The 27738-nt window shown below is 52.6% G+C and overlaps 1 protein-coding gene across 4 annotated transcripts in view; it reads right to left on the minus strand.

Annotated features, from left to right (window-relative positions):
• Positions 1–454: 454 nt before the first annotated feature.
• The window catches only part of LOC113407097 (forkhead box protein P4-like), a 131324-nt gene continuing 104040 nt past the window's right edge, over positions 455–27738 (minus strand). For all 4 annotated transcript variants that reach the window (XM_026655139.1, XM_026655138.1, XM_026655137.1 and 1 more), the window contains exons 9-17: positions 24597–24684; positions 21366–21449; positions 19527–19728; positions 19360–19436; positions 17653–17754; positions 3909–4030; positions 2626–2692; positions 1527–1693; positions 455–844 (exon numbers count right to left, since the gene is read on the minus strand). In XM_026655139.1, coding sequence (XP_026510924.1) covers positions 700–844; positions 1527–1693; positions 2626–2692; positions 3909–4030; positions 17653–17754; positions 19360–19436; positions 19527–19728; positions 21366–21449; positions 24597–24684 — 1054 coding nt within the window. In that variant the 3' untranslated portion in view covers positions 455–699. The remainder of the gene's footprint in view (positions 845–1526; positions 1694–2625; positions 2693–3908; positions 4031–17652; positions 17755–19359; positions 19437–19526; positions 19729–21365; positions 21450–24596; positions 24685–27738) is intronic.

The following is a 27738-nucleotide window of genomic DNA, read 5'->3' on the forward strand; positions in this document are numbered from 1 at the left end:
AAGATGGGGATGAGTGGAACTTCCAGGCCAGCCACCGGTTGGATATCTGCAGGTGGCATCTGTGAGGTGAAAAGTTTCTCCTAGTGCAAAGCCCACTGAGGGGAGAACGACTGGTGGGTTCCTGGCGTCACAGATGATTTTTTCCAAAGGGAAGGTGGCGGTGGGTGGCGGAGGCAGGGGGAATGTTCACAGAGGCATGTAGCTTGGATGTTGTCTCCGCTGCGCAGAACGTTGCTTGGGGAGAACCTCGCGTGGAACAGAGTAGTCCCATCACCACTGGAAAAGCCCAGAGCATGGACTGAGACCCAACAAAATACTGAGAAAACCAACGTGACAGGAGGCGCCTTCCTTTTGCCATGAAGTTGGAAAACAGGGTGGGGGAAATAAGGAGAAATTTTCGGACAGAAACAACCTACCATCCTCGTTCACCAACCACTAACCAAAGGGGGAGGGATTGTTTTTTTTTGTTTCTCTGCACGTCCCCCATTGTGGGAGTCTGTTAAGAGTCACCGGGCCGGGGTGGGAGGGTCTGGGGGAGGAGGGACGTGCCTTCAGCAACAGGTTGCACCGAAGAAACCCTTTTGCTTTGTCAGGTTAATGCCGAAGGTCACCTTGAGGAGATGGGAGCCATTGCTTGGTCTCCACCTGGGGGGGGGGGGAGGGGCGAAGTGCTTGCCCCTAGGTGAGGAGGGAGAGCCCTTAAGACAAGTCTTCCACCGGCAGCTCCTCCTCCAGGTCCCTGTCCTCCGGGATCGTCACATTCTGATTGGTGGTAGCCATGAGAGAGATGGGCCTGCTGTCGTCCTCAGCCTCGGCGGGTTCTTCCTTCACGTGGACTTGATGGCTGAAGGGAGACAAGGGGAGTTGAAGCTGAAAGCCTGTGCTGAGGGAGCGAGATGGTTTGAGGGATGGGAGATAGGGTCTGTTTAGCCTCCGGCAGTCACTGCTGGGACCAAAGGCAGTTACCCTCCAACTACTGTCCCATGTCCTGTGTGAGATGAGGTGGCAACACCCTAAAACGTCCACAATTGGCACCCTTGGCCTTCTCCAGCCATGGAGGCTGATCTCCCCCATCCAAAACGGGTGCCCCTCCCAGTTGGGGAAGAGGCACAGTAGCAGGGGCTACCCAGCCATTGCCCGGGCTGAATGAGCTCTGTCCATGCCCAGAGGCCTTCAGTCCCCAGAGCTGTCAATCCAGCCCCTTTCACCAGCCCTACTTTCAGTTAGAGTCCCTCAAAACTCTACGCTAGGATTCTGGCTCTGCTCATTAACTTCAAAAACGGACCTAAGGCAAAACCCTACCCCCTGACCTCTCCTGGACGCAGGCATTCCAACGCCGAGTTCTGCGCATGGGCCCCTATCGATCCACTCCCTGCTCCGCCCTGTCCTCTTGGCTTACAGCGTTTCATAAAAGCTACCAACGTCTCCCTTTCCCCCGGCTTTGCATTCCCACCTTCTTCCTGCTCCTACCCTAGGCGTCCACAGCTGTGACCGAGGCAGGAAAGCACCCAGGAACCGCCGCTCACCTGTACTGCTGCGGGGAAAGCCGGGGGCTGTTGCTGCCGTTGCTGTTGACTTGTTCCACGGTGCTGCTCACGTCGTCGTGGCCGATGTGCAGCATGCCGCTGGTGGAGCTGGTGTTGATCATGGTGGGGCTGTTCAGGAGGGGGAAATTGCTCTCTGCCAGGGCTGCCTGTAACAGATGGACAGATAGTGACAGCAGCACCGTGGTGACAGCGGCAGAGTGGTGCCGGCCAATTACACACGAGTTTGGGCACCGTTTGGAGAACAGCTAGACGAAGGCTACATAGAAATTGGCTATGCCATGCCCCACCTTGGCTGCCATCCATTAACAGCTGCTCCCCAACTTACCATGAGCCCAGGAAAGGGAGAGCAAGACTCCGAGGGGGTCAATGTCTCTGCGATGGGCAGGACGCTGGGGAGGCTAGGACACCCAGCTTATTGGTAGGGAATCACTTGGGTTAATGCGCCTGGATCATCCAATACTAACCAATCGGGGGCTCCTGTGTTATTGATCACGGGAGGTAGGGCTCTCAAATTATTGGTATTCAAGAACTATGTGTTCAAAGGGGTTTGCGTTCGGGGCCTGAAGGGTTATGGGATGACTGGTGTCAGGGACCCCATAGTGCAGGGTTCTCAAACTGTATTGCACCCCAACCCCTTTCTGACAACAAAAATTGCTACACGACGCTGCGGGGCGGAAATCAACGCTGAAGCTCAAGGGCTTCAGCCCCAGTTAGGGGGACCTGTAACCTGAGCTCCGCCACCCAAGGCTGAAGTCCAAAAGCTCAGGCTTCAGCCCTGGGCCCCAGCAAGTCTAACACCAGCCCTGGTGACCCCATTAAAATGGGGTCCCGCCCCACAGTTTGAGAACCACTGCAATAGGGCAACGTGTTAATAAACCCAGCTTAGTTGGGTGCATTTGATAGCTGCACGCCACGGTTTTCTCTTGCTGAGCAAAGTTGTGGGGCTTGTGGAGCGTGTCTCTCCTGGTTTGGTTTGGGCCGGGCCGTTGTACCACAGAAGAGCTCTGGCAAGAAGGAGAGGGTCTGGCAGGAGCAGAGGACAAGCCCAAGCTGACTGCTATCAGTGGAGGAGCCTTACCTGGTAGCTGGCGTTAAGTGCTCCGTAACTGAGTCCCGAAATCATGTTTTTGACTAAAGTTGGACTCCTGCAAATGAGAAACAAAAAGAAGCGGCTCTTAGCTCCTGGCCTAGGGAACGGCAGGATCAGAGATGGGGCTCTATTGAGGAGGGTAAAGCAACAGCAGACTCCTGGCACTTCAACTTCCCCACAGCGCTGCCCTGCCCATGGGCCCGTCTGGACACATGCCCTGCCGCCAGCAGAGGGAGGCAGGGAAGGAATGAAGGACAGCCATTAGACGTCTCTCCCTTGATCCATGCTGGGCTTGATCCATCCGAGCAAGCCCGGATCCGCTCATGGCTTGTTCCTGCCACCCATAACTTTCAGATAAGGAAAGGGGGTTGGCCATCATTTTAAAGGACCATCTTGCAGGCCCATACCCGGTCAATAACAGCATTTCCTTTACATTTTGGTCTCCTTCCCTCCCTCGTAGGTTTCTGTCTTTTTCCTCCCTTTGTTTGTCAGTTTCTTTCCACCCCATTTCTTTATCCTTATCGCTCTTTTCCACCCCTTAATTCTCTTCCCCCATTCTTCTTGTTTCTTTGTCTTGTCCTCTTCCCCCAAGTCTCTGCTTCTCTCCCCTCGACCCTCCAGGAGGCTGCCAGAGGCAGAAGGAGATTAGCAGTCATGCCCATGCCTCTGTGCAGCAGCTCTTCCCCGACAGTGCCAGCAGCCATGCCTTCACGTGGCCGGGGATTCTCTGCACGCTGCGTGGGTATGCACCTCGAGGGGCTTGTACGGGTGAGTGTGGCTAAGCCCATATACACGCTGACGAATGCTCAAGTCGCATGTTGGCAAGCATGAGCGCTGTGCATACGTACCCGGCTGTGAATGCACGAGGGACTGAGCACGCTTGTGAGCAGTGCATGGGGTTTAGCTTCAGAAGCTGGGTGCATGCCTGGGAAAGAGGGACGTACAAGGAAGGGCCGGGGTGGGTCAGTACCAAAGCCTGGGTCTGAAGACCCCCGAGCTGGGGTGGGGGTGGGGATTTCTGATCCAGACTTGGCAGTTCAGGCCCATCTCAGGGTTATGCTAAGGGGAGGATTGCTGAAAGAGCATGTGCTGGGTGAGGCTTGTTGTCGTGGAAATCCTGGGACGGCACACTGCAATGATTCCTGTGTGATGGGATTCGTCTGCCACGTCTTCTCGCTAGTGCCCTGGAGGCAAGCTAGGATCCTGCCATCCCAGCTGAGCTCCCCACAGAGGAGGTTCTCAGGGGCAGGAGGGCAAGAAGAAAAACCCACCCCGTCATCTTTGGTGGCCTTCGCTTTTGGTACTCGACTTCGTCTACCGTCCAGACGGCTCCCTTGACGTTCTCCACTCGCACAAAGCACTTGTGCAGGCTCAGGTTGTGGCGCACGGCGTTCTGCAGAGGGGACAGAAGGGAGACTCAAAGCGGATGAAAGACATGCAGCAGACACCTCTCTGCCCACGGCATCCCCCAGATGGCCCTACTGTCAGCCAGTACTCAGCTACTCAGTGAGGTTGGCCTGTGGGTTGGGGACAGAGCTACACACTAACAGCGACCATTGCGTAGAACCACACAGAGGCTGCTTTGGAAACAGCTCCCTCGCACTTTATAAGCAGGGCAGATGGCAACCTACGGCACTCGCCGACCTAGACAGTGCTACCACCAGGATCGTCCTTAGCGCTGGGACTTTTTCCATCTCCGCCTGCGTGCTGGGCTGATCTGCGGGGCTCTAAGTGACAGTAGCACTGGTGAATAGTGTGGCACTGACAGCCCACCAATGGAAGCCCTCCAGACACTGCTTGGCCAATGCCACTGCAGGTGTTTCCCACGCTACATTTCACCCCTCAGGGCATCATCTCCAAGGAGGGGAGGTGGGGGCAGCCGAAAGTGTTTAGTCTTCATGGCTACTTGAGGTGTTTAGGGACATTGCTTCATGCCAGTTTGCGTCTGGCCTGAGACCTGCGTGAGAGCCATCAGAGGATGGTAAATTCTAGCCACCGATGGCCTGCCCACCATAGCCCACTGCCGATCGCTGAGAACGTGGTGCATTCTGCTAGCCATTTGAGACAAGGAGAGTCTCATGCTGCCTCTGCCATCGCTTGCTCCCTCTGCCGACGGAGAGCAGCATCCCCCTCCGGGCTCCTCGCGCTGACGTGAGGGGTGGGCTTGGGGACAAGACCCTACACTATATCTCACCCCTCCAAGGCAGGCAGGAGGCACCCTTTCTGATACCCTGCCCAGATAGCTATCTTAGGCCCTTCTATGTCCCCTGTGACTGGCATCTCAGTCTTCAATGCACTTCTCATCACACCCCTGAGAGGCAGGGCATGGCAAGAATCCCCCTTTGGCAGGTGGGGAGCTGAGGCGCAGAGACTAATTGACCTGCCCAAAGTCACACAGGAAGTGAATCATCAAGCAGGGAACAGACCCAAAGTCTCCTGAGTCCCAGGCGAATGCCCTGACCACCACGCTATCCTACTCAGCACCGCCCTCTGTTCACATCCCTTAGAGGGAATATACGATCCCCCCGCCCGCCTTAACAAAAGCACTTGCTGCATCTTCCCCCAGCCAGGGAGAGGGGGAGGAGAGACGGTGGGCAGGGTCCTGCAGAAGGAACCCCCATCACCCTACTTCTCTCATCTCAGCCAACCGGCCTGGGGATAAAACAGACTCTTGCTCCCCCCCCCCCATCCTTTCCCTTCCCAAGGCCCAGCAACCTCGACCTTGTGAAACTGCCCGACGCTCTGAGCTCCCGCTTGCACCAACAGGAGCCGAGGGCGCTCAGCTGGTGGCAAGTTGAGGCCCTCCACAAGTCTCGGCTCGGCCAAATCTTGAGCCATTGGCAGGAGGCGGAGGGAAAGGAGAGGCAGACGGGGACAGGGAAGGGGCGAGCTGCATCAGAAAGGCACCCGAGACGCAGTCGTCATCGTTCTTAGCAAAGCGGGCGTTTTTTTTTTTTCTTTTTTTTCTTTTTAAGTCTGTTCCTTCCCTTTTTTCTTTCCGTCGCCCTTCTTTACATTTCTAAATGTAAAATAAAGAGACACACACGTAGGCAGACGGCACAGCCCCGAGAGACACCGGCTCCCCCTTTCCCCTTCCAACTCCCTGCCATTTGCTACTGCCCCTATTTCATTACCAATTTTAATTTGCCTCTAATTAAATCCTGTGTATTTTTCCGACTCACTTGCTAATCCATGAGGGAGGCAGGAGGCTGGAGTGGAATCTCTCCGAGCTATAATTACAAAGGGCCTAATCACGCCGGGGCTCTGCCTTTGAATAAATTTCCTTGCATTAAGGTTCTCAGATTCTCTGCCTTGCAAATGAGAATGACCCCAATTTCAGGAAGTTGGCCTCAGAGGGTTTTTTTTTTTTTTTATTTCGAGTCCTGATTCGTGATGAGAGACTAATTCGTTACGCTAAAACATTAACAGCAATTTAAAAGGTCGAACGGGGGCCGTATAAACAAAGGAGCCAGCCAAGACAACATGGCAAAAGGAGAGACAGGGACAGGGACCAAACCCCCCTCACTGGAAAGTGTTACAGTTCCCGAAAACTCATCCAATTGGACCGTTTCCTCCTTTTTGCATTAAAAAAAAAAAAAAAAAAAAAATCAAACAAAAAGTACGACTCCTCCCCGAGCCCTGAACAAATGCATCCGCTCTTGCCAAAGCAACACCATTACCCGATACATCCAGTGTGGATGCTGGGTCAGCAGCCTCTCTGCATTAGTCTTATTTCTAGTGCGGCACTGCCTGGAGGTTCCAACTGAGATCGGGGCTTCATGGTGCTAGGCGCTGTACACACAACCAGCGAGAGACAGGGCCTGCCCCAAAACAGATAAGGCATGGGAGAGAGGAAGGATTACTCCCTCTACTTTACAGATGGGGAACTGAGGCACAGAGAGATTAAGAGTAACAGTCTCAAAAGCATCGGGTATGTTTACACTGGGTTTTAAAATCCGTGCCAGCGAGTGTCCACAGACTCGGTCTCACGCTACAGCGCTAGAAACAGGGGCTTGGCCTCTGAAGCCTTGGAAGGGGTTACAAGAGTCTACACAGCTGTTTTTTAGCACTCTGTTGACCTGGGCTCAGAGACTGGCTGCTGCGGGTTTTAAAGTGTAGTGTAGACATACCCCGAACGAGCCAGCAACCTTTCCCTTTGGAAAATCAGACTTAGGCTCTTAGGAGAAAGTTAGTGGGACTTAAGTTTCTTGGCGACCTTTGAAAGTGCAGCTTAGGCTCCAAAGTCACTTTGGGTAAAATATTCAGAAGTGCCTAAGTGACTAGTCCAAGGTCACAGAGGGAGTCTGTGGCAGCACAAGAAATCGAACCCAGATCCCCGGTCCAGTGCCTTAACCACAAGCCCACCTATCTCTACAGAGGTGCACAGAACGATCCATGCTCCTTCCCCATCTCCTTCCGCAGCTGTGCCAACACGCATGGGAGATGGTTCCCACGGGTGCCTCTCAGGTCCCGTATGCTGCTCCCACAAACAGGGGGCACACGCAGCAAGCCAGTGGCCACTGGCAAAGAAAAGCTCTGCCATTCTCATTAGAAACAAATTTGGTGGGGAACGAGGGAGGTTCTTTCACTGGGATTCCTCCCCCATACTCCCACAGACACCAAGAAAGTGGCTCGATCGGCCCTGAGTTCCTGCGTCGAGCCAAGGTCCCCCTACTGGTTCAGGAGCCCCAAGATGTCGCTTTGGGAACCTCTCGCCCTCAGCTCTTTGGTACAGCGGCACCTCCCACCGACAGAGGCTTTGACCAGGGGGGTTTTGATGAAGAGGAGTTTGGGATTCTTGTCTCAGGAGTTTGGATGCTTGGAGGGGGATTTTTTTCCCCTGAAGGCGTCACCTGGCAGATGGGATCTGCCCTGGATCCCACTGCCCTTCAACCCGTGCCCTCTGGCTAGCAAACAGAGCTCCTCCTTTAGCACACAGCAGAATGAATAAATCTCCTGGACAGCTCCCACCTCCTCCCTTCCTGTGTGTATTTGGGATTCCTCCTTCAAACAAAGACCAGATTAAAGGAGGGAGGCACAGCAAGGCCACAACCCTTATTAAAAAATAATACCCCGGCACTGTACAGTAATGACTCGGTAACCCAAATGTAAGCAGCATCCCACCATTACTGTACAATGCTGTCATGGGCGTGTGTATATATATTAATAGAGGCACGAAGTGGGAGGAAAATGAATCAAAGTCATTTGGAGGGCCAGGCTGCAGGGAGAGGGCTGAAGAATTGAATGGAAAATAAAAGGATTTTGTTTTGTTTTTTCTAATGTAATTTATGTAATTTAACGGAGAATTCTCTTTCTTGCTGTGGAAGTTGACAGGAGGGTTCAAAATCCCTCCAGAAAGGATCGCGGTCTCCATTCAGTGCGGCGGGGATTTTAGGGTAGAACCCGGCACGGATTCATCCCTACCGACTTCAACAGGGGCTTTTCCATAAAGGAAATTCTGCTCTGAGGGATGCGGATGTAAATCCATGCAAATCAATGGAGTACCCGGGTCGCTGGCTGAGAGTCGAATGGTGCCTAGGGATCCCACCTGAGATTAGGGCCCCCATGGTGCCAGGCACTGTACAAACATGTAAGGTATGTACAAAAAGCCCCCCACAGCAGCCAGTCTTAGAACCTGGTTTGGCCTCATGAGGCTCACGCTTACGGGCTAAAAATAGCAGCGTAGAGGACTGGGTTTGGGCTGAAGCCTGGGCTCTCGGACCCACCTGCCCCCCTCACTAGATTTCAGAGCCCGGGCTCCAGCCTGTACATCTAAACAGAAGCACAAGCCTGAATCAGCTCATCTGGGCTCTAAGAGTCACTGATGTAGGTGGTGTTTTTTTTTTTTAAAGCGTAAACACACCCATAGCGAGAGACAGTCCCTGCCCCAAAGGGGCTACAACCTAATCCAAGTAAGGACAGGAGAGGACAGAGACGAGACAAGATATGGTCAACAGCAGAGCTAGGATTAGAACCCAGCTTTCCTGATTCCCAGGCCAACGTCCCAGCCACTAGACCAGCCTAGTTCTCAACAGAAGCAGCTCCTTAAACAGTGACTTGCATGCAAATACATTTCAATGCAACACCCCACAGGTAGGAACGGTGTGACCCCTCCATGAATCGGTAGAGCCTCTCTCACCGGAAAGCCTACCATGTCTATCTAGGGGCCACTCATCACTGGAGCTCCCTTTTGTCTTCCACTGGACGAGGCTCCAGATCCCATCACCTATAACGCTGCATTTCAGTGCATAGCCCAGTGTCAGGGCTTGCCTGAATGGGCTCTTATAGGCTATGTCTACACTGCAGCACACGTAGGCAGATCCGACCTAGCTTTGATCGAGCTCGCTCGCTACAAATAGCGGTGAAGGTGCAGCAGCGTGGGCGCTGGCACGGGGTAGCTGCCGGAGTATAAGCCCAACCGATACGAGCTAGCACATGACGCTGTGGCGTCTCCGCTAGCCCACTAAAATAGCTCAGCCAACCCTAGTTCGGGAATGTCTACACATACTGCAATCACACCTCCTGACTGTAGTGTAGACGGACCCACAGTGGCCGTTCTAACACATGGGGCTGCAGGCCAAGAGAGCAATAACCCCTTGCAAGTGCATGGCCCGGAGTCTTAACGGTTCTCCTGTGAAATGGACATTGGGACGGGTGGGGAAAGCCACGTTGAGATATAAAATCAACCTGGGCATTTTATTGGCGGGGGTCTGACATTGCCAGGTCCAGGCTCCTACAAGAGGTTAAACCTCCCCAGTGTTTTGAGTGGACTCAGCATGGGGTAAGGTCACACGCCTGCTTAGCCGGGCTGGTGTTGGGGGGGCTGTTTGGGGCGGGGGGGGGGAGGTCTCTCCCGCCTCGTCTCAGCTCTTCTGCTCTCAGGCCGCCTCCTTGACTTATTTTAACGTGGCTTTTGCATTTCGACAGAGTATTTATTTAGTGCCAGGCTTGGCTGCTCTGTTTGCCTCTCATCTTTGTCTTGTCTAATGATGTTTGCTTTATGCCCCGGCCCTGCTTTCCCTCCCAACCCCAACCCCTGCCCCCGCCCATCGTGCTGGAGATTTCTCTGCTGTTGCAGCTGCATGCGCCGTCACGCCAACACATGCCACTACCCCTTCCTCTCCTCTCACTTCCTTCCTTCTCTGTGCACTTTGCGCTTGCCTAGCGCCTCCTACCTGCTGATCAGCCGGGATTCTAGGAAGGAGGTGAAATGTCAGAGCTGGTTGAGAAACCATGACTGGTTGTTTTTTTGGGGTCAGGGGGGAATTTAAGGGTTTATTATAATTTTTCACCTCCAAAACAAGTTTTTTGCTTTTAAAGACTAAGACTTTGCCCTCCGTATCTCCCCCTCCCCCACTTCTGACCCCTCTTCTTTTCAGGGGCAAAATGGAAAAAGGAAGACAGCAAAAAGGAAGAGGAAAAAGAGACAAAAAGGGGGGAAAGCCCCCTTCTAAACTAGAACATTTCAGTTTTCCCCTTCCAAAATATTGAAAATGTTGGAAAAAAAATACAAGTTTTCTGCAAAACATTTCATGGAGGTGAGGGGGAAGAAGGGAGAGGGAGGAGGAGAAATGGCAATTTTTCCATCCTCAAATGTTTTAGAATGAAAAATTTTGGCCAGTTCTGCTAAATTGTAATGTTTCTGTTTTATAGATGGGGAAACTGAGGCAGTCAGGGGAAGCAGAACATTCCCAGAGCTAGGAATAGAACCCAGGTGTTCTGACTCCCAGTCTCCCATGCTCTAAACCCTGGACATTATTCCTGACTCTGAGAGAGGAGGGGAATCCAGATGTGCTGACTCCCAGTCCCTTGTTCTAACCCTTATTCACCCCTGTGAACGGTGCCAGGTTCTAATGAGAGCGACGGGTGCGAAAGTGCTGTTCCCCCCAGATGGAAACAATCTGTCAGCTCAGAGGGTGCGATCGCACCGGGGGCGAGATCCCAAATGCGACCCGTGCGGGGCAGCGTTGGCAGAAGTGCTCATACACAGAGCTGGCCTGGCATGCAAAGAGCTGTTCCCCTGCAAGTGCAATGCTCCACATGAGCCATCAGGAGGAGTCGATGATTGGTGCAGGAAACTCACGGAGCTGTTCAAACAACTGGAGTCCTTCCTGGGCTTGTTTAACTGACCTCTTACCCAGAGCGCTGGTTAATGCTACAGCTCACTCTCTGTGCATTGGAGAGGAATTAAAGGGTCGGGCTAAACAGGGGGCACATTTCTCCCTTCGACAGGAGGGGATACCCCTCTCCTCCCACCCCCTGGGAGCTATGTTCTCGGTACACTTGGCACAAGGGCTGAGACGGATTGGCCATGCACAAAGGCCTAATTGAGCAGAAGCAATTAACTTTCTAACACCTTATCTCCAACGGGGGTGGGTTCTAAAGCCACACTACCGCACCATAGGATGACCAGACAGCAAATGTGAAAAATCGGGACAGGGAGTGGGGTGTAATAGGAGCCTATATAAGAAAAAGACCCCAAAATCAGGACTGTCCCTATAAAATCAGGACATCTGGTCACCCTAACGCACCAGGCTGGCCTCTCCGGGTTGTCAGATCCTGACGAGCAGGTGGGTGAGGTGAAGTGGGAAGAGAACAGAGAAAAGTTCAAGTGATGATAAAGGAAACAAAGGGGAAGAGAGACTGAGGTGTGTGCAGATGGAGAGATGAGGAGTGGGGATGGCTGAACAAAGGAGAACTGGAACCCTAATCCCTAGTCTAGTGAGCAGGGTAGCACCAGCCCTTGTGCCCTTTGAAAGGGGACTAATTGTTGAAACAAACCCTCTGTGATGTACCGTCACAGACTAAAACACTCAACGGTCGCTCAGAAAATTTCAGGACAGCTTAGCTCAGGCCCCGCAGCCCCAGCGCAGGGCCCTGCAAATTTGCTTTGCCAGCCCGAGACATCGCAACATCCTGAATGCTGAACTGTGAGGCAGGGCGCCCATCCTGCAGGATACGCACACAGGGGGTGGCCTAGGCTCTGCTTTCCCTGCCCTGACACCATTATTCATGGTCAGTCAGCCAGGCACAGGCGCCGCATTCCAGCAGCAAACCCGCCGATTTGGGAAAGGGGACGCTTGTCAGCTAGTTTTGGGCCTGGCCTTTTGATTTCATTTTAATAAAAGAGAGAGAGATGTACAAAACTTTATGGGAAAGGCTTCCAACCCTTTTTCGGTCAGTAAAATTCTACAACCTGTGCTAGACGGGAGGTCAGATTAGACAATCACTATGGGCCAGATTCTCACCTGATGTAAATCAGCGTCGCTCTGCTGAAGTCAGTGGAGCCGCACCGATCTATGACAGCTAAGGAATGTACCCTTTAAACCTGCAGGTGCCAAGTGATCTGGTGCACACCTCTGGTATTGCCTGAAGTCCTCAGGTTGCCAGAAATCAGACTCAAGGGACTAGGGGCTATGGCATGGAAACATCCCTAGTTTTGGTGACTGATCTGGTGATGGACTAAGACCAGATGTCCATGCCAACTGGCCAGCTGCCTTTCAGTCTGTTTCATCTCTTGGGTATTGTTAATTCGTCTGCAAACCCTTTTCGTCCCAGAGATTGGGGCAGGATTGATGGGAATCCATATCAAATGACACTTCTTTGACTTGTATGAAATCATGCTTTTAAAAAAATATATAAAGTGCACATGTGCCTGGGAGATTCCCTTGACAATAGATTATTAGAAATAAAAAACAAACACGGCAGGAAGTGAAATTAACCAAACTATTCTCCACTATCCCAGCCACAAGCATGAAAAGTAAAATGGAACAAATAGTTGAAAAGGAGAGAGCCTATTAAAATACTTTCAGTTTGAATGGTATGAAGGATGGAAGGTATTTTTGTTCATGGTGCACAGATAAATAGGTATAAAAGATTAATAATAGATGTTAGAAGCCTGTTATAGACATGAGTAATATATGTTCTAGACGTCTGGAAGCATGTCAGCAGATGGTGTTATAAGCAGGGCTGGTCGAAAGTTTTCTGTTGACACTGTTCTCCAGTGGAAAATTGGGTTTTTGCTAAAGTGTGTAAGTGTGTGTGTGTGTGTGTGTATATATATATATATATAGAGAGAGAGAGAGAGAGAGAAGCGTCTGCTTTCTGCAGAAAATTCAACTTTGTATTTAAAAAGAAAAACACAACTGCCTAGAAACTGAAATATTTTGATTTAGAAATGACACCACAGTTGTGCAACTCCCATGATGCACTGCCTTCTTTGCCCCTGAGGGAAGGCAGTAGTGCATCATGGGAGAGGCAGTTCAACTAGGGACCCTGGCCTATAAAGGAGAATGTGTGCATGAGACATTTGAACTACAAATCCCATGAGATGCTGTGGTGGCATTTCAGAATCAAAAACATTTTTTCCAATGAAAAGTCAAAATTTTCCAGAGAGGGAAAAAAAAACATTGTGATAAGCTCTAGTCATAAACCATGGTTATAAGTGACTTATTGAGCTGTTGAAATCTATAATTGATTAAAACATCTAGCAATCATTTATTAGACCTTCAGGAATGCATCATTAGTATAAAAAGTGTGATCCTAAAAGATGTTATTTGAATCACAGATAAAGATATTTCTTTTAAGTTTTATATTCATAGTGCCCCTCTAAGTGCTTTGATCCATGTTACTTTGAGTTAAAGCGAGTTGAATTTTGTTGTATTACAAATTGATACATACCAGGGAAAAAACGCTGGCCTGGCAGGTGGATGGAGTAGATGCCACTTAATAGATATTTTTCTGTCATCTCAGATTTTATAAATTCCTAAACAAACAAGACTGGAAATCTTTCCCAAGCTCACATTTTGTCCTCAAACAGATCAGCTATTCACCTCTGTCTGTGGCTGGAGCTCAGAGCAATTAGGAGTGAACTGTCAGCGTCAACGCTTTCCAAGGTGCTCTGCAGCAAGGCGGTACTGCGCTGGGAGCTGGCATCAGCGGGAAATGGGGAGCCCTTACTGATCTCAGCACAGTGGGGTTTCTAAAGAACAGTAACAGAGAACTTGAAAACCAAAGCGACAGCTCCTCATGTTGATTGTGAGTGAGTGCTTGTGCTACCGCAACATGAACAAGTCTCTCTTAGTAATTTTTCCCATTATGGCAGTGCCTAGATGCTTCAAATTGAGATTGGGGTCCCATTTTGCTGGGCGCTGCAACCACACATAGTACAGGACAGTCCCTACCCCAGACACCTCCAGTTGAAACAGACACGGCAGATGAAGAATGGATTATTAAACCCGTTTTACAGATGGGGAACTGGGGCCCAAACTGATTACCTCACATGGCCAAGGTCACACGGAGTCTGTGTCAGAGCTGGGCCCTGCACCCAGTTCTCCTGAATCCCTGTACAGTGCTTTAACCATTGGACCATCCGTTCTCTTCTTATACCCTTGAACAGCTTCCTATACAAACCACCACTAGCCAGCGGTACAACCAGCAGCAAACTATTCATTATAAGAGGCACATGCCAACTAAGGGGGAGTGAACTGGATTGGCTAAAATAAGAAGCCTCTCCCCCCACCAGCCGAACCCTCTTTTGAGCTTTAATATTCCCACCCCCTACGCTCTCAGCAACCCTGAACTTCTGAGTTCCAGAGCTGGAAGCAATGAAAGCTGCAAGAGAGACAGCTCTGATGGGACTCCTGAGCCAGTGGGAAGTACCAACCTCAACCCAAGAACCACCTATTTGAGCGATTCCCCGCCTGGTGTCATTCAAGGCTGGGATAATTAACCCATACTTCTGGGCACTGCCCTGAAACAAACTTTCTAAGCTTTGCACTAATCGAGGTCCGCTTAAGGCCATGCTGTCCAGGGCACAGAGAAGCCAGCTTGGTGACTTGCTCACGCCCGCTTGCATTGGCGTAGGACGCCATTAGGAGCATTTGACTTGGGTTGTAAATTCTTTGGGAGCAGAGACTGTCCTTGTTACACAGTGCCTAGCGCAGTGAAGTCCTGGTACAAAAAATACAAGAGAGCAATGGTAATAATAAAAGCAACCCAAAACAGGATGAGGACCATCGGTGTGGGAAGAAGCAGAGAAGGATCAAGCCATAAAGGGCGAGGGGGGTGGATGGGTGAAAACCAAAAGAGCCACAGCCCTGAACATGGAGGTTCGCTAGGCTTTTGAGGCTTGTGCAGGGAGGTCTTCCAGCACCCAAAGCTCCCCAGCACTTCACAGGCACTAGCAATACTAGGCATGAGTAATGTGACTACCCCCACCGGCCCGGGGGTCAGGTCCACTGAGAGGAATGCTGCTGCAGAGGACAGGAGACCTGGGTCCCATTCCCGGCTCTGCCGCTGACCTGCTGCGTGACCTCGGCCAAGTCACTTCTTCCCCTCTCTGTGCCTCTGTCTTCCCCTGTCGTATTCAGATTGTAAACTCTTTGGGGGTAGGGGCTGCTTCTCACTACGGCTATGTACAGCACCAAGCACAAGGAGGCTCTGATTTAGCTAGGGTCTCAAAGCACAACCGCAAGACACATGATAAAGAACAGTCTGGAGCTTGCAGGTGAGTCAAGGATTCCAGACTCCATTGGAGACAATTCCCTTCAGTTTATCCCCCTCTGCCGCTTCCTCTCAGTTCAGTTAATAGGCAGCCGGCTGGGCTGAGCTCTTATCAGGGTTGAGGCTACACAATGACTCTGGCTTCCCGTCTGAGGGAGTGATTGTATCAGGGTCTGCCTGTGACACGGTGGAATTATGTCATGTCTGGAAGATGCGATGGGGGTGGGAGGTGAGGGGGGCGCTGACTGAAAAGCAGCAGTGCCCAGCAGCAGGAATGCGACCCCTGCCCCTTCCCCACTGGAGATGGTGCTCCCCCGGCCCTTCTCTGCAGCCCCCCCGTGAGGGTCTCTCCAGATCTAGACCAGAACCGTTGAATGGAAAAGGCGCCAAGAAACACTGGAACCTGAATAATGGAGGGGAGGTGCACAGTGAACCGCAGGCCCAAGGGGCCAACTTCAGGCCTGGGGTAAGTGGGTGCAAATTTCCTGACTTCCCGGGGTTAATCCTGCATGCACCTGGAAGCTCAGGTTTTGGGCGCTCTAGGCTTCTATGGAGACTCGACTTCCATGGCACGTAGAGATCACAGCCCCATTGCCCTGCCTGGGGAACCCTGTCTCGTCCTGGTGCCATGAATCGCAACAAACGGGGAGGGGAGGCTGAGCAGGACTCCGTTGTGCAAGGCACTGTACGTACACAGTAAGAGACAGCCCCTCCGCCCCAAAGAACTTACAGTCTGAACAGGGCGGGAAAGAAGGAGGACTGGTAGCCTCACTTGACAGAGGGGACACTGAGGCAGAGAGAGATGAAACAACTTGCACAAGGTCCCGGAGCCAGTCTGTGGCAGAGCCGCGAGCTGAAGCCAGGTCTCCAGAGCCCCACGCTGGTGCCTGACCCGTAAAACCATCCTCTCTCTCTCAGAACAAGCCCGTTTCACCCGCTTCTTTGCCAAGGTGAAAGACAGGCGGCAGCCAGCTCACACAGAAGCTCATCCCCTCAGATGAGAATCGGTACCCTAGCAAGAGCCATGGTGGCGCTGGAGACTTCTACAGCTTGGCTGAGGCGTCTTTATTTGCAGCGAGACACCAGCCCCTGGGTTATCATTAACCTTATTTTCTATTTCTAGAGTCTAACTTTTTTCCCTTTAAAAAAATAAAAAATACCTTTCTTCTGTACCCAAGATGTACAGGTTTAGCTTGAGACCTAATTCCTGAGCCTTTTTGAGGGAGCCGCTCGCTCCTGCACGATGCCCTGGGAGGAATGAACAGCCCCTACCTGAGAGTGCAAACCCTAGCGAGCGGCCATTCACCTCCAACCTTCCCTGGAGTTTGAGGACACATGGGGGGGAGGGCGGAGATAAATGCTTAGAAAAAAGAAGGGTTTGATTTTGCAGCGGAACCGAGCACTTGGGGCTCCCGCTGATTTCATTAAGAACTACAGGTGCTCAATCCCCCTGGGGATCAGTTCGTCACTGCTCAAGATGCTACAGAGAGAGGCATTACAGGAAGCCCTAAGACAGACAGAGAGGTAAGTTAGGTGCTCGCACACTAGCTGCTCTGTAACCCCCTTCGGAAACCCCGCAATCTGCCACCCCAATCCCATAATCCTCCCCTTTCCCCCCCGGGGGGCACCCTGGCACACACCATCCAGCGGCCCACAAAACAGGTGTAGTTCAACAGAGTTCTGTCTTTATACAAGGCCAGACGATGAAAAGCCAACTCTGCCAGCTGCCCAGTTGAGCCCACCTCTCTGGCACGTAGGGTGTTTGCCTGCATGATGGATGCACGGGGGTGACGCACGGCTGGGAAGTCCTGCAGGGTGGTTTTGCCCTGTAACACGGGCGAGCGGACACTTGGAAATGGGAAGTTCTCTATTAACCCGGGGGAACAAGGGGACATTTCCTCCTGTGCACCACTTACATCCTAGGGCTTCAGAGGGACCCCGTGGCTCACAGGCCTCACACTGTGAGGAGAATTGTGCCCATCCCGAGTCATGCTCCGACTGCTCAGGGAAACGTAACACCATCCTTCCACTCACTCCTGCCACCCCCGGTGCTTATCTCAGACCGACGGACCTGTCCGTGTCGTGGCTTTACACGGCGCCGTCAGGCAATGCAACAAGGTTGTGAGAATGCCACCAACGGTCACTCACGAGGCAACGGGACAACATTATCAGACAGTGATTCGCTGGGGATGGAGCAACTCAGGGACAGCTCAAGGCCCTCCTTGGATGTACGGCTCAGCTAAAATCTGCAGCAAATCCCTGCTTCCCCCCCCACAACCCCATATTCCAATGTCGAGAAGCCGCCAAAGTACCACCTCAATAGGCGGGAGTCAGAGGGAAAAGTACCTCTCCTGGATGCATACATAGCTGCCCTACGTAGCTGTGATCTGGAGCCCACCTCTAATGAAAGCCACCCCGGCAGCAGACCCTGCCATGTACCGCCAGTGCCCCGAGCGAGTTCTGCAGCTGATGGAGAGGAGGTGAAGAATGAAATCCCAGGCGGGGCTTTACCTTCCAGGTGGCGGTGTTCCTCCTGAAGTAGGCAAACATCCGCGTGAACCAGTTGTAGATTTCATTCAACGTTAGCTGCCTGTCTGGGGTCTCCAGGATAGCCTGGAATTCAGAGGGGGGGAGGGGGGGAACCCAAACCAATTACTTATAAAGCATCAATCCCAAGAGCCTGTATCACTGATCGCGCCTGCCAACCATGATGGGCGAGCTGCAGAAGAGTCAGAGGTTCTGTCTGGATCACGAAGGGGCTCACCCATAGATGTCAAAGCACACAAGCCTTGCAGAGGGAGCGTCTTGCCCCGGGGCATGCAGCAGTTCAGTGGTGGTCTCCTGACTCCCATCCCAGTGCCCTACCCACTGGACCGTGCTCCCAAAAGGTTGCATGCGCCGAACCAACTATCTAACTCCAGAGAAAGCTGAGGCTAGGTCTACACTACCCGCCTGAATCGGCGGGTAGAAATCGACCTCTCGGGGATCGATTTATCGCGTCCCGTTGGGATGCGACAATCGATCCCCGAATCGATGCTCTTACTCCACCAGCGAAGGTGGGATTAAGCGCCGTCGACAGGAAGCCGCAGAGGTCGATTTTGCCACCGTCCCTACAGCGGGGTAAGTCGGCTGCGATACGTCGAATTCAGCTACGCTATTCGCGTAGCTGAATTTGCATATCTTAAATCGACCCCCCCCCCGTAGTGAAGACGTACTCTCAGCTAATCTTGCTGTCCAAAGAGGAGTTAAATGGAGTTACAGTGGCAGAAATCACCCTTCCAAACGAACCTTGTCTGTGTCAGGCATGGGCTTTTGAAGACACCCCCCCCCCCCCGAGCCAAAGAGCGAACAATAGGAGTGCTCCGATTTGCATTTCTTCATAAGTATATTTGCATATGCAAATCAAAGGCTCACACATTTGATCCGTGGGGCTGGAGGGGTTGAGAGAGGCTGACGGAGTGGCACAGACTATACCCGACGCCCCAGCTCCTGTCCTTGGGTTTGCTCCATGGCGCCTGTGCTCCACCCAAATGGCCAGACAGCACAGAGCCACTGGCAGGGATTCTGAGTCCCTCTATGCCCCGTCTCGCCTGGATTTTAAGGTGATGGCTGATGACCCTGGAGACTGGGGTTCCCCAATTATCCACAGAGCAAATATAGCACAGGCAAGGCCGGCCTCCCCTCCAACACTGCATCAGGACGGATCAACACTATGGATGAAGAGGGGATCTCCACCTTCATGGACCAGTTCTTGGGCCTCTCTGATGAGACTCACAGTAAAAGGGGACAACCAGTGTCCAGTGGTGTTGGTGAGGCAGATGCCCACCCACTGGGAACCCACTTCGCAGAGGCAGGTCTTTAAATGCACCGTCATCATTTTTGTGAAATAAATATGACTATGGACAACTTACACAACTGAAGTGCCTTTTCCCTGAGGATCTCCAAGTCAGCTGCACACAACCAGAGCAATGGAGCTACACCCGTTTACACCAGCCGAGGATCTGGCCCCTAAGGAATTAACCCTCTCCATGCTTCCCTGTGGAGTTGTTATCCTGATTTGCTAACTAGGGCCCTGGAGATCACAAAGCGAGTCGGTGGCAGAGCTGGAGATGGAACCCGGAGTCTGGCCTCCCAGTTCTCAGTTCTAATCACAAACAGCCTACCGCGTCGGGACATAGCTGCCTTCACAGCCCCCCGGAGCCGGCGGGCGTTCCTCACCTGCCGGATGAGTGAGGCATACGTGAAGGGCGGCCGGACGTCTGTGTTTTTGTAAAACTCGTGATTCTGTGCAAGCTCTGGAGAGGGGGAGAGAGAGAATATGAAGGAACCGAATCTAGTAACTCATACCACATGAGCATCAACGACCCACCCACCGCCGCTCTTACCTGAAGATATTGGGGGGCAGAATTTTTCAGGGTTTCTCCTGCGAATGGCCCCCATGGTCTGTAAGGTGGAGGAGCTGATGACGGATGGGCCCTGCCGCAAGGGAGTGATGGGGGCGGTGGCGGAGGTGGGGGGATGAGGTAAGCCATCTGGAAAGGTATCTGAAGTGCTCTTGGAGAGGGTGGCGCTTGAGACCAGGTTCAGCTGCACAGACATGGGCGGAAGAAATTGAGAGCAGTTGGGAACGGATGTGGAGATGGTCTTAGGTAGGGAGAGTGATTCGGTTCCATGCTGTGAGACACGGGAGAGCGCACAGGGCCCTCTGACCCAGGGGGATGGGCACTAAAGGAGGATCTCATGGATCAAACCAGCTGCAGGAAAACTCTGCTATCAACACATTACAGCTCCAAGTGGGCCTGACCCAGCTCCCATTGCAGTCACTGGAAAGGCCCCCACGGGCTTCAGTGCAACTTGGATCCAGCCCCGAGCGTCTTAGTCCCGAAGCACTTTGCAAGCCGACATACCAACTATACACAGGGACCACTTCACCCCCTGCCGAAATTCAGCCAGCTCTGGGATGAGACTGTGGGCAGCTGCTGAACAGAACAGGAAGTGAAGCATTATGCACAGGAAGATGGCTCAGTGGTTTGAGCATTGGCCTACTAAACCCAGGGTTGTGAGTTCAATCCTTGAGGGCGACACTTAGGGATCTGGGGCAAAATCAGTACTTGGTCCTGCTAGTGAAGGCAGGGGGCTGGACTCGATGACCTTCCAGTTCTATGAGATCGGTGTATCTCCATATAGTATTATTATTATTATAGAATCCTGCCTCTCACTGAAAGGTGGAATTCAGGAGTAATCACCCCAATGTCGTCGGCGTCAAGCCCTGGGAGTTACAGCTCACCTTAGAGAGGGCACTGCTAGAACATCACACGGAGGCAACTCAGGAGGAAACCTGACACCTGAGTCATCAGGACTTACTCGCTGCAGCACACGGGGGTTCCTTAGGAGTGTCTGCCCCAGGTACTGCCCAGGCCCTTGTGAGAGCTGAGCTAGGAGCTGGCGAGGGATCAGGTACTGAGATTTTAAGGGCACTGCGTATGGTTTGCAGGGGATAGGTGCAATGATCCCGATTTCTGGCCTGGAATTTTGCTCAGTGAGCTCTTTACAGGGACAGGGGAGGAGGCACTGATGGGAATACATTTGCTCACTCCCCGAGACAGGTTCACTACCGAACAGGAGCAGAAGGACCTGGGGATGCAGAGAAAAGCCAAGAAGATACGGGGAGAGCAGGCGACCGACAGAGAGAGAGAGAGAGAGAGAGAGAAAGGCCACCCTTCCAATGAATAAACTCCTTCAGGAGGACGGGGTGATGGCACCAAGCAGGAGGGAGCAGGCTGGGGGGGGGAGGCCAGCATTCCCCGGAGACTCCTTAACACAGAGGACGTCAGCACCTGGGCTTTTCATGAGCCATGCCCTGCTAAAGCATTGGATGTCTAGTAAGGGGAGCAACATGGACCAGAGCCAAGCCCAGGCCTCTAGGGCGGAGATAACCAGAAGCGGATCACTCGGGGACGCCATAACCGGGCTTGAGACACTGAGTATGTTGGTGACCCTGCCCAGCTTGGGTTGCCACTGTGGCCGTAACAGGGATATGGGATGCACAGCTTGGCTCAAACCTCGGGGCGAAGCGAGAGAGGAAAGTGGCGATAAGACATTGGGAATGGGCTTTGGAAGAGCTGGACGGGGATGGGCGGACAGATAGGACAAGGATGGAGGCACCGAGAAGGAGGAAACTCGAGGGGATGAGCGGCAGATGGGGAAGGCAGGCTGGTGCTTACAGGTTGACTGAAAGGCTTCGGCTCCGAAGGTCTCATATGGAGGTGGGCCATCATTGCCTGGAGACGCTCGCTTTCTTTCGCCAGCTGTGGGGCGAAGCAGGAGGGAAGAGGTTACTTGTTGCTGCAGGGTAACTCCCAGGGCTGTCTAGCACCCAGCTTCCCAGGGAGTGCTCGCTGAAACGCGCTTCTGCTGCAAGCTTCCTTAAGCTCCTCTCTCATCCCTTGCTTGGCCCCCCATGTGCCTGGCACTGTCTGGCCAACGTTCTCTGAGTGCCGCTATGTGACAGACCAGGGTTATTCTCTTCTGTCCCCGGGCCTTCCTTCCTGTCCCGTGGTGAGAGGCTGCCGGTGCTGTGGTCTAACCCCCCTGCTAGCATCTTCCCAGTAACATTGAACGTTCCTGAAAGCCGTGCTTTTGTCCATGGGATTGCTTCTCTGGCCCGCTAAAGAGCTGCCTTTTCCTACTGGGGAGGAAGACCTGGACGTGTGCTGACGGCTGCTGGGGTGTCTGCCTGCCATGCCCACGCCTCTGGCTGTACAGGCATTGCTCTATGTGCTGGGATGAAAAATCTATTGCAAAACAGAATAATTCCATGCCTCTATAGATGTAGATCCATCCACACCTCCCTTCTCCCATCCATCCACCATCTCCTCCCACCCCCCAATCTCCTTCCCTTCTCCCACTCCTCTGTTCTCTGGTGCCGTCTCTCTATGCTTCCCAGGTGGCTGTCACTCTGCTCTGTATTCATTCCTCCCTCCTCCATCGGAGGACCTGGTCCACTTCTCCCCATTCATCTTCTCGCTCTCTCCTTCCCATCATCAGCCTCTCCTGTCCACCCCCTCTGTTCCTTACCAGTGAGCCTGTATTTCCCCTGCCCACTGTCGGTGCATCAGATCCTACCTCTCTATACCCCCTCACCACACTCCTTCCCATTTTCCCTTACCCACCCACCCACCCATCCGCCCACTTGTGCAACATTGCTTTAATTGTGTGTGTTTGTTTCTCAGAGTGCGGGGAAGGGTGAAATATTCGTTGTGGCACCAGGAGAGATTTTGAGCGGTGGAGAGGCAATGGGACCTGACACCATCTCTCTTCGTGTCACCTTCCCTTTCCGCCTCATCCCCTCAAACTTTGGGCCCCGCTTGCAATCCAGGAGACACCCAAAGAGGCTGCCTCCCTCCTCCCGCTGGCCCCCGCCCCTGCGGATGCGGCTCCTTCGCTGGGAGTGGAGCAGGAAGCCAGGCGAGGAGGGAGTTAAAAGCAGCAGCCGGAGTAGAGTTGGCTGGAAGTTTGAGCGGCTGCGACGCTCTCGCTCTGTCATGGCTCTCATTAGAGCTGACAGATCTCCCCTCCTGATGCAGACACTCTCTCCACCGACACAGCGGGAGCTCCGCGCTGAAAACTTTATAATTGGTAGCTCTGGTGGCAGCTTCTCCTCTTCGCGCACAGAGCTTTCTGCTATCCCTTCAGGTTCCCCCCCCCACCTCTAAGTTCCAGTAATTGCTTTCAACCTCTTGCTTTAGTGAGCATTTGGGAACAGGATGGAATCACACGGTTTGACTCAGGCGGCTTTAGAATCTCAACTTCACTTTCCAACCAGGGCTCCTGGGAGTTTTTTTCTCTAATTTTTTTTAAATGTCCACCCCTTTCCCTCCCTCGTCCCCTCCCCGCCATCAGCTTCATCCTACCTTGCTTTAACTCCTGCCAGAGGCTGCCAGCACTCTGCATTACACCAGCTGGCCCCCCCTCGAGCACAGCCTCCTCTGCCACCTCCTCCCCCCACGCCCCAGCACACGTGTGATCTAGCAGCCAAGGGAACCTGGATAACAAGAGTACCCCCGGAATCAGTCACACAAGCTCCAGGGCTGGTATTTCCCAGGAAAGGGCAGGCAGAGAAGTCCATGGGAGGAACTGTAAATAAAAAGACAACGTGCGTGCACCCTCCTCCCCGTGCAATGGATACACACGTGTCACACGGCACTACAGTTCCTACGCACGGTCACACGCACCAGGCATCTTTGCATTCAGCACGTGCGCGAGAGATGTGGAGACAGTCGCCTATATGCCGTATGTCCGTCATTAAAATACTCAGCATGGGCAGTGCTCATAGATTATCTCCTCCTCTCACCCAGGTGGCACCACTCTGTCCCTTTACCCAAGCTTGCCTGCGCTAGCGAGAGCCTTCTGCAGCTGCCGCTCTCAACAGCCACCCTGGCTCTCTCTTGCCTTGAATCTCTATCACTTCGCAAACCTCAGCGGAAAGCCTAAATTTCTTCTGAATCGCCCTCTTTTGTTAACTAATTACATGGGGGGGAGACAGCTCGTATGAAATGCACAGGATAAATCAAGGGCAAGATTTCCAAAAACAGGGGCCTGACGGTGAGTTCCGAAGTCTGTATTCGGGCACATAATACACGGCCTGATATTTGGAAGTGCTGAGCATACACCAGCTCTCCTGGCTTCAGGAGGACTAGGATTTGGCTCTAGAGTTGGCTACAGAATATTGCACGTCCCATGGGTTGCAATCATTACACAACATTCATGTACACATGGTGCCATAGATAGCAACACAAAAAACACACACAACACACTGGTTACACTGTGCCAGTGTCAAACCCCCACATGCTATGGAAGCAAATGCACAGTACATGCGGCGTTCTGGCTGAAATTTTCAGAGGAGCCTGCAGAAATCAGGTGCCCATCTTCCACTGAATTTCCCCTTGAAATACCCAGCCTCCATTTCTTACGTTGGTTACAACGGTAGTCTCTCTTTTTTGATCTAGCCATTCAATGTGTTGTTTCATATGTACATGAATGTGTGATCTACCACGGTTTGAGTGGTTGGTTGCCCACCCACCCGCACTTGGGTTTGGGACAGGACCCCTTATCCTTAAGATAGATGGGTGACTGCATGGCAAAATGTGCACCTAATTTGCAGGTGCAACTGGCAACTATTTTTCTGCCTATATAAGATTGCACATTGTTGTAGCTAAGGCCCAGGTGAGCAGATCTAGGAGGTCTGACAATAATTTGTCAAACATCACGTTTCCTGGCTCTCTAAGTCACAACCCCAAATATTGAGACTGTCCCTATAAAATCAGGACATCTGGTCACCCTAGACCCAGCTATTCCCTCCCGATGGAGAGCAGCTTAATTCTGCCACTTATACGCAGGGCAAGTAAAGAGTTTGACTCCACACCACCCTTCAAGTCTCTTTGGTTTGCACCTACCTGTATTTCCAGCTGCTGCACCACTTGCATTTGAACTCGACACTGGGCCGTGCTTCGGTCATCAAGTGCGTGTTCCGTATTGAGGTGTCTAGACAGAGAAGGACGGATTTTAGATTGACAGTTTCCAGAACCCACCATGAAACACAGCGCCTCCTACCGGCCCATGTCCGCACCTACCTATGGCCTGCAAGCACCTCTTATCTCTATTACAGGAGCAATGGAGGCCCCAATCTGCTAGTTACATTACATGGCAATCCCTGCCCTGATGAGTTTGCAATTTAAACAGATAAGACAAAGCATGGGAGGGGAAACTGAGCCACAGAGCGGCAACGTGACTTGGCCAAGGTCACGCAGCAGGTCACTGGCAGAGCCGAGAAGAGCAGGTCTTCTACCTCCCAGGCCAGTGCCCTATCCCCTGGACTACACAGTCTCTCAGCCCCTTCCCCAACAGCACTTGGATCGCCTCAGCTGTAGTTTGCCACAGGGAGTCCATTGAAATACAAAACAAACAGCTGGTACCTGTGGAGGGTGAGCCTGCAAGCCAAGCCCCGGGGGAGGTGAGAGTACGGTACAACAGTTGGCTCCTTAAGCTCAGCTGGAAAATCCCATTTCCAGGATGTAGCTGGTAAGACTGACAGCACCCAAGGAGCAGGTTTCCAGGCAGACACAGGCAGCATCGTGGGGATTCATTTGCATCCCATGAGAGACTCCCCAAAGGCAGGAGGTGGCATTTATGAGGTGCTCCGCATCCTAGACTCTCAGTGCCTCACAAACATTCATGCATGAAGCCTTTCAAACGCCCTCCCCCAGGCAGGTAAATATGACCAGCTCCATTTTACAGATGGGGAAACAGAGACCAAGGAGGGGACGGAGCCAGGTCAGCGGCAGAGCTGGGACTAGAACCCAGGGTCCCATACCTTACCCACAAGGCCCTCCCCTTCCTCTCTCTGCAATCAAAACAATAACCTCATGGCCACCTTCGGCAGCGGAGCCTTCTCCTTACAAAGTTAGGGCCTTGCTGGGACACGTGCACGACCTCAAAATGGCCCGTGCTCACTTTCACGGAAGAACATACGGCACCAGTCTTAGTCATGATTCCAGGTTGAGTGCTCCCTGCCTGCGAGGAACTCTGCTCGCTCAACCACATGGAGGTCCCAGCCACAAGCATGGACCGGGATGTCAGGACAGACAGAGAAATCCCCAGGTCTGGAACCCAGGGAGAGTGGAGATAGCTCAGTGAGAGGTGCCGGGCTGTGGACTCTCGCTGGAATAGGGGGATGCCTTGCCCTTCCCTGCCTCTCAGACTAGCATCGCCCTCCAGCCAGGAATCAATCCTGCCCCACACAGCTCTGTGCCGTCTCCCCTCCAGGCCCCATCTCGCTAAACCACGGGCGCTCAAAGCATGGCCTTCTGAGCTTGACAATGCAGCACAAGTCCTGCCTCTCCCTGCAACTGCGGCACACGAGGAAAGCTCGCTCAGGGCGCTGGTGAGTGCCGAACGAGCGGGGATAATTCTCCGCCAGGGTGAATTCAAGGTGCAAGAAAACATTAGGGCTGCATTAGGTTTTGATGTTTTAAATACACCTGCCCCGATGGTGCTGTCTAAAGCAGCCCTAGGTCTTGCAAACGGGGGGAACCCTCGTTTCAGACTCAGCCACAGGTGAGGGGATTTGGGAAAGAAACACAACGGGCGGATCCCCGTCAGTCCCGCTAACTAAACAAGCACAGAGCGCGAGCCTCCCGAGCCTCGTGCGGCGAGCGCTCCGCACTGTCAGCGGCCTGCCATCGGTGTCCCCTCTCCCCTTTTTCTGAGCTCTGCGGCCCCCTCTTTTCCCATCACCTCGAGCCGTGCCGCTTGACAGATCCCTGCTATCAAACTTCTCCCTCTAATGTCAACCAGAGCCATGCAACAAAACAGCAGAGAGCCTTTGTTCCTGGATGCTGCGGTGTCGGGAAACCGAGCTCCCTGGGCCAGGGGCAGCTGCTGCTGACCTGCCGAGAGCAATATCCAAGCTAGAGTCCGCGTGTCCCATGCTCCCCAGTCACGCTATGCTGAACTCTCCCCATTCGTCCCCCTTTGATCTCTCTCTCTCCAGTCCCCCTGCTCAGTCAGTTCCATCCCTTACTCTTGCCCTTCCACCTGGTCTGGATCTTCCCTCTGCTCCCATCACACACGGTACAAACGGGGCGGGATCCTTAGATGGTGTCAAGCCAGCCTAGCTCAATGGGCTTACTGGTACCAGCTGAGGATCTGGCCCACAGTCACCCGAGTGCCAAATCGCAGTGTAATTGTCCTGCTGCTGTAATGTGACTCAAGAGGGCAAGTGAGGGGAAAACCCTCCTCTCCAGTGTCTGGGATTTTACTTTACATGGGGGATGTTTGGCATCTCCTTTATCATTCCATGACTTTAAAAAGTCTCTTTAGGGGCAGGTCAATCAGATCAGAAATAAATAAGTCACCTGGCCTCACACTGATCTTCACCAAATTAGCATTTGACCCCCCTCCACACTGCTTTCCATCTAGGGCGGTGTGGCCCAATGGACAGGACACTACACCAGGTCTCGAGACATGGTTTCTATTCCCAGGTCTGCCACTGACTTGCTGCGTAACCTTGGGCAAATCCCTGCATCTCTCCGTGCACCAGTTTCTGTAAATCAGCGCAATGATACTGACCTGTGTTGTAAGAGCCAGAGATGAAAACGCTTCGTAAGAGCTAAATATTATTATTAGAGTCCTCCAAAGCCTTTACAGACATGAATTAATTTAGTTTCCACTCTCCATCCCCAGGAAGTAGGTATCAGGGAAACTGAGGCACAGGGAGGGGAAGTAGCTGCTTGGGCTCACATGGGAGAGTCCACGGCAGCGCCAGGAATATAGTTTTATAGGCTATAAAGCCAGAAGAGACCATTGTGATCACCTAGTCTGATCTGTATGGCCTGTGTTATACAACTTCCCTGACTTAACCCAGCAGATGTTTTAGGAAAATAGCCAGTTTTGGTTTGGAAATTGCCAGTGATGGATTCTCCATCACAACCCCGGGTACGTTATAAAAACGAAGTCAGGCTCCCAAGTGCTGTGTTCTAACCAGCAGGTGATTTTCCCTCAGAAGCCACCGTAAATCTCCTCAAGGATCGTATGTAT

The sequence above is a fragment of the Terrapene carolina genome, unplaced genomic scaffold, assembly GCF_002925995.2.
Source record: "Terrapene carolina triunguis isolate 2854851 unplaced genomic scaffold, T_m_triunguis-2.0 Scaffold198, whole genome shotgun sequence".
Classification (NCBI taxonomy): domain Eukaryota; kingdom Metazoa; phylum Chordata; order Testudines; family Emydidae; genus Terrapene; species Terrapene triunguis.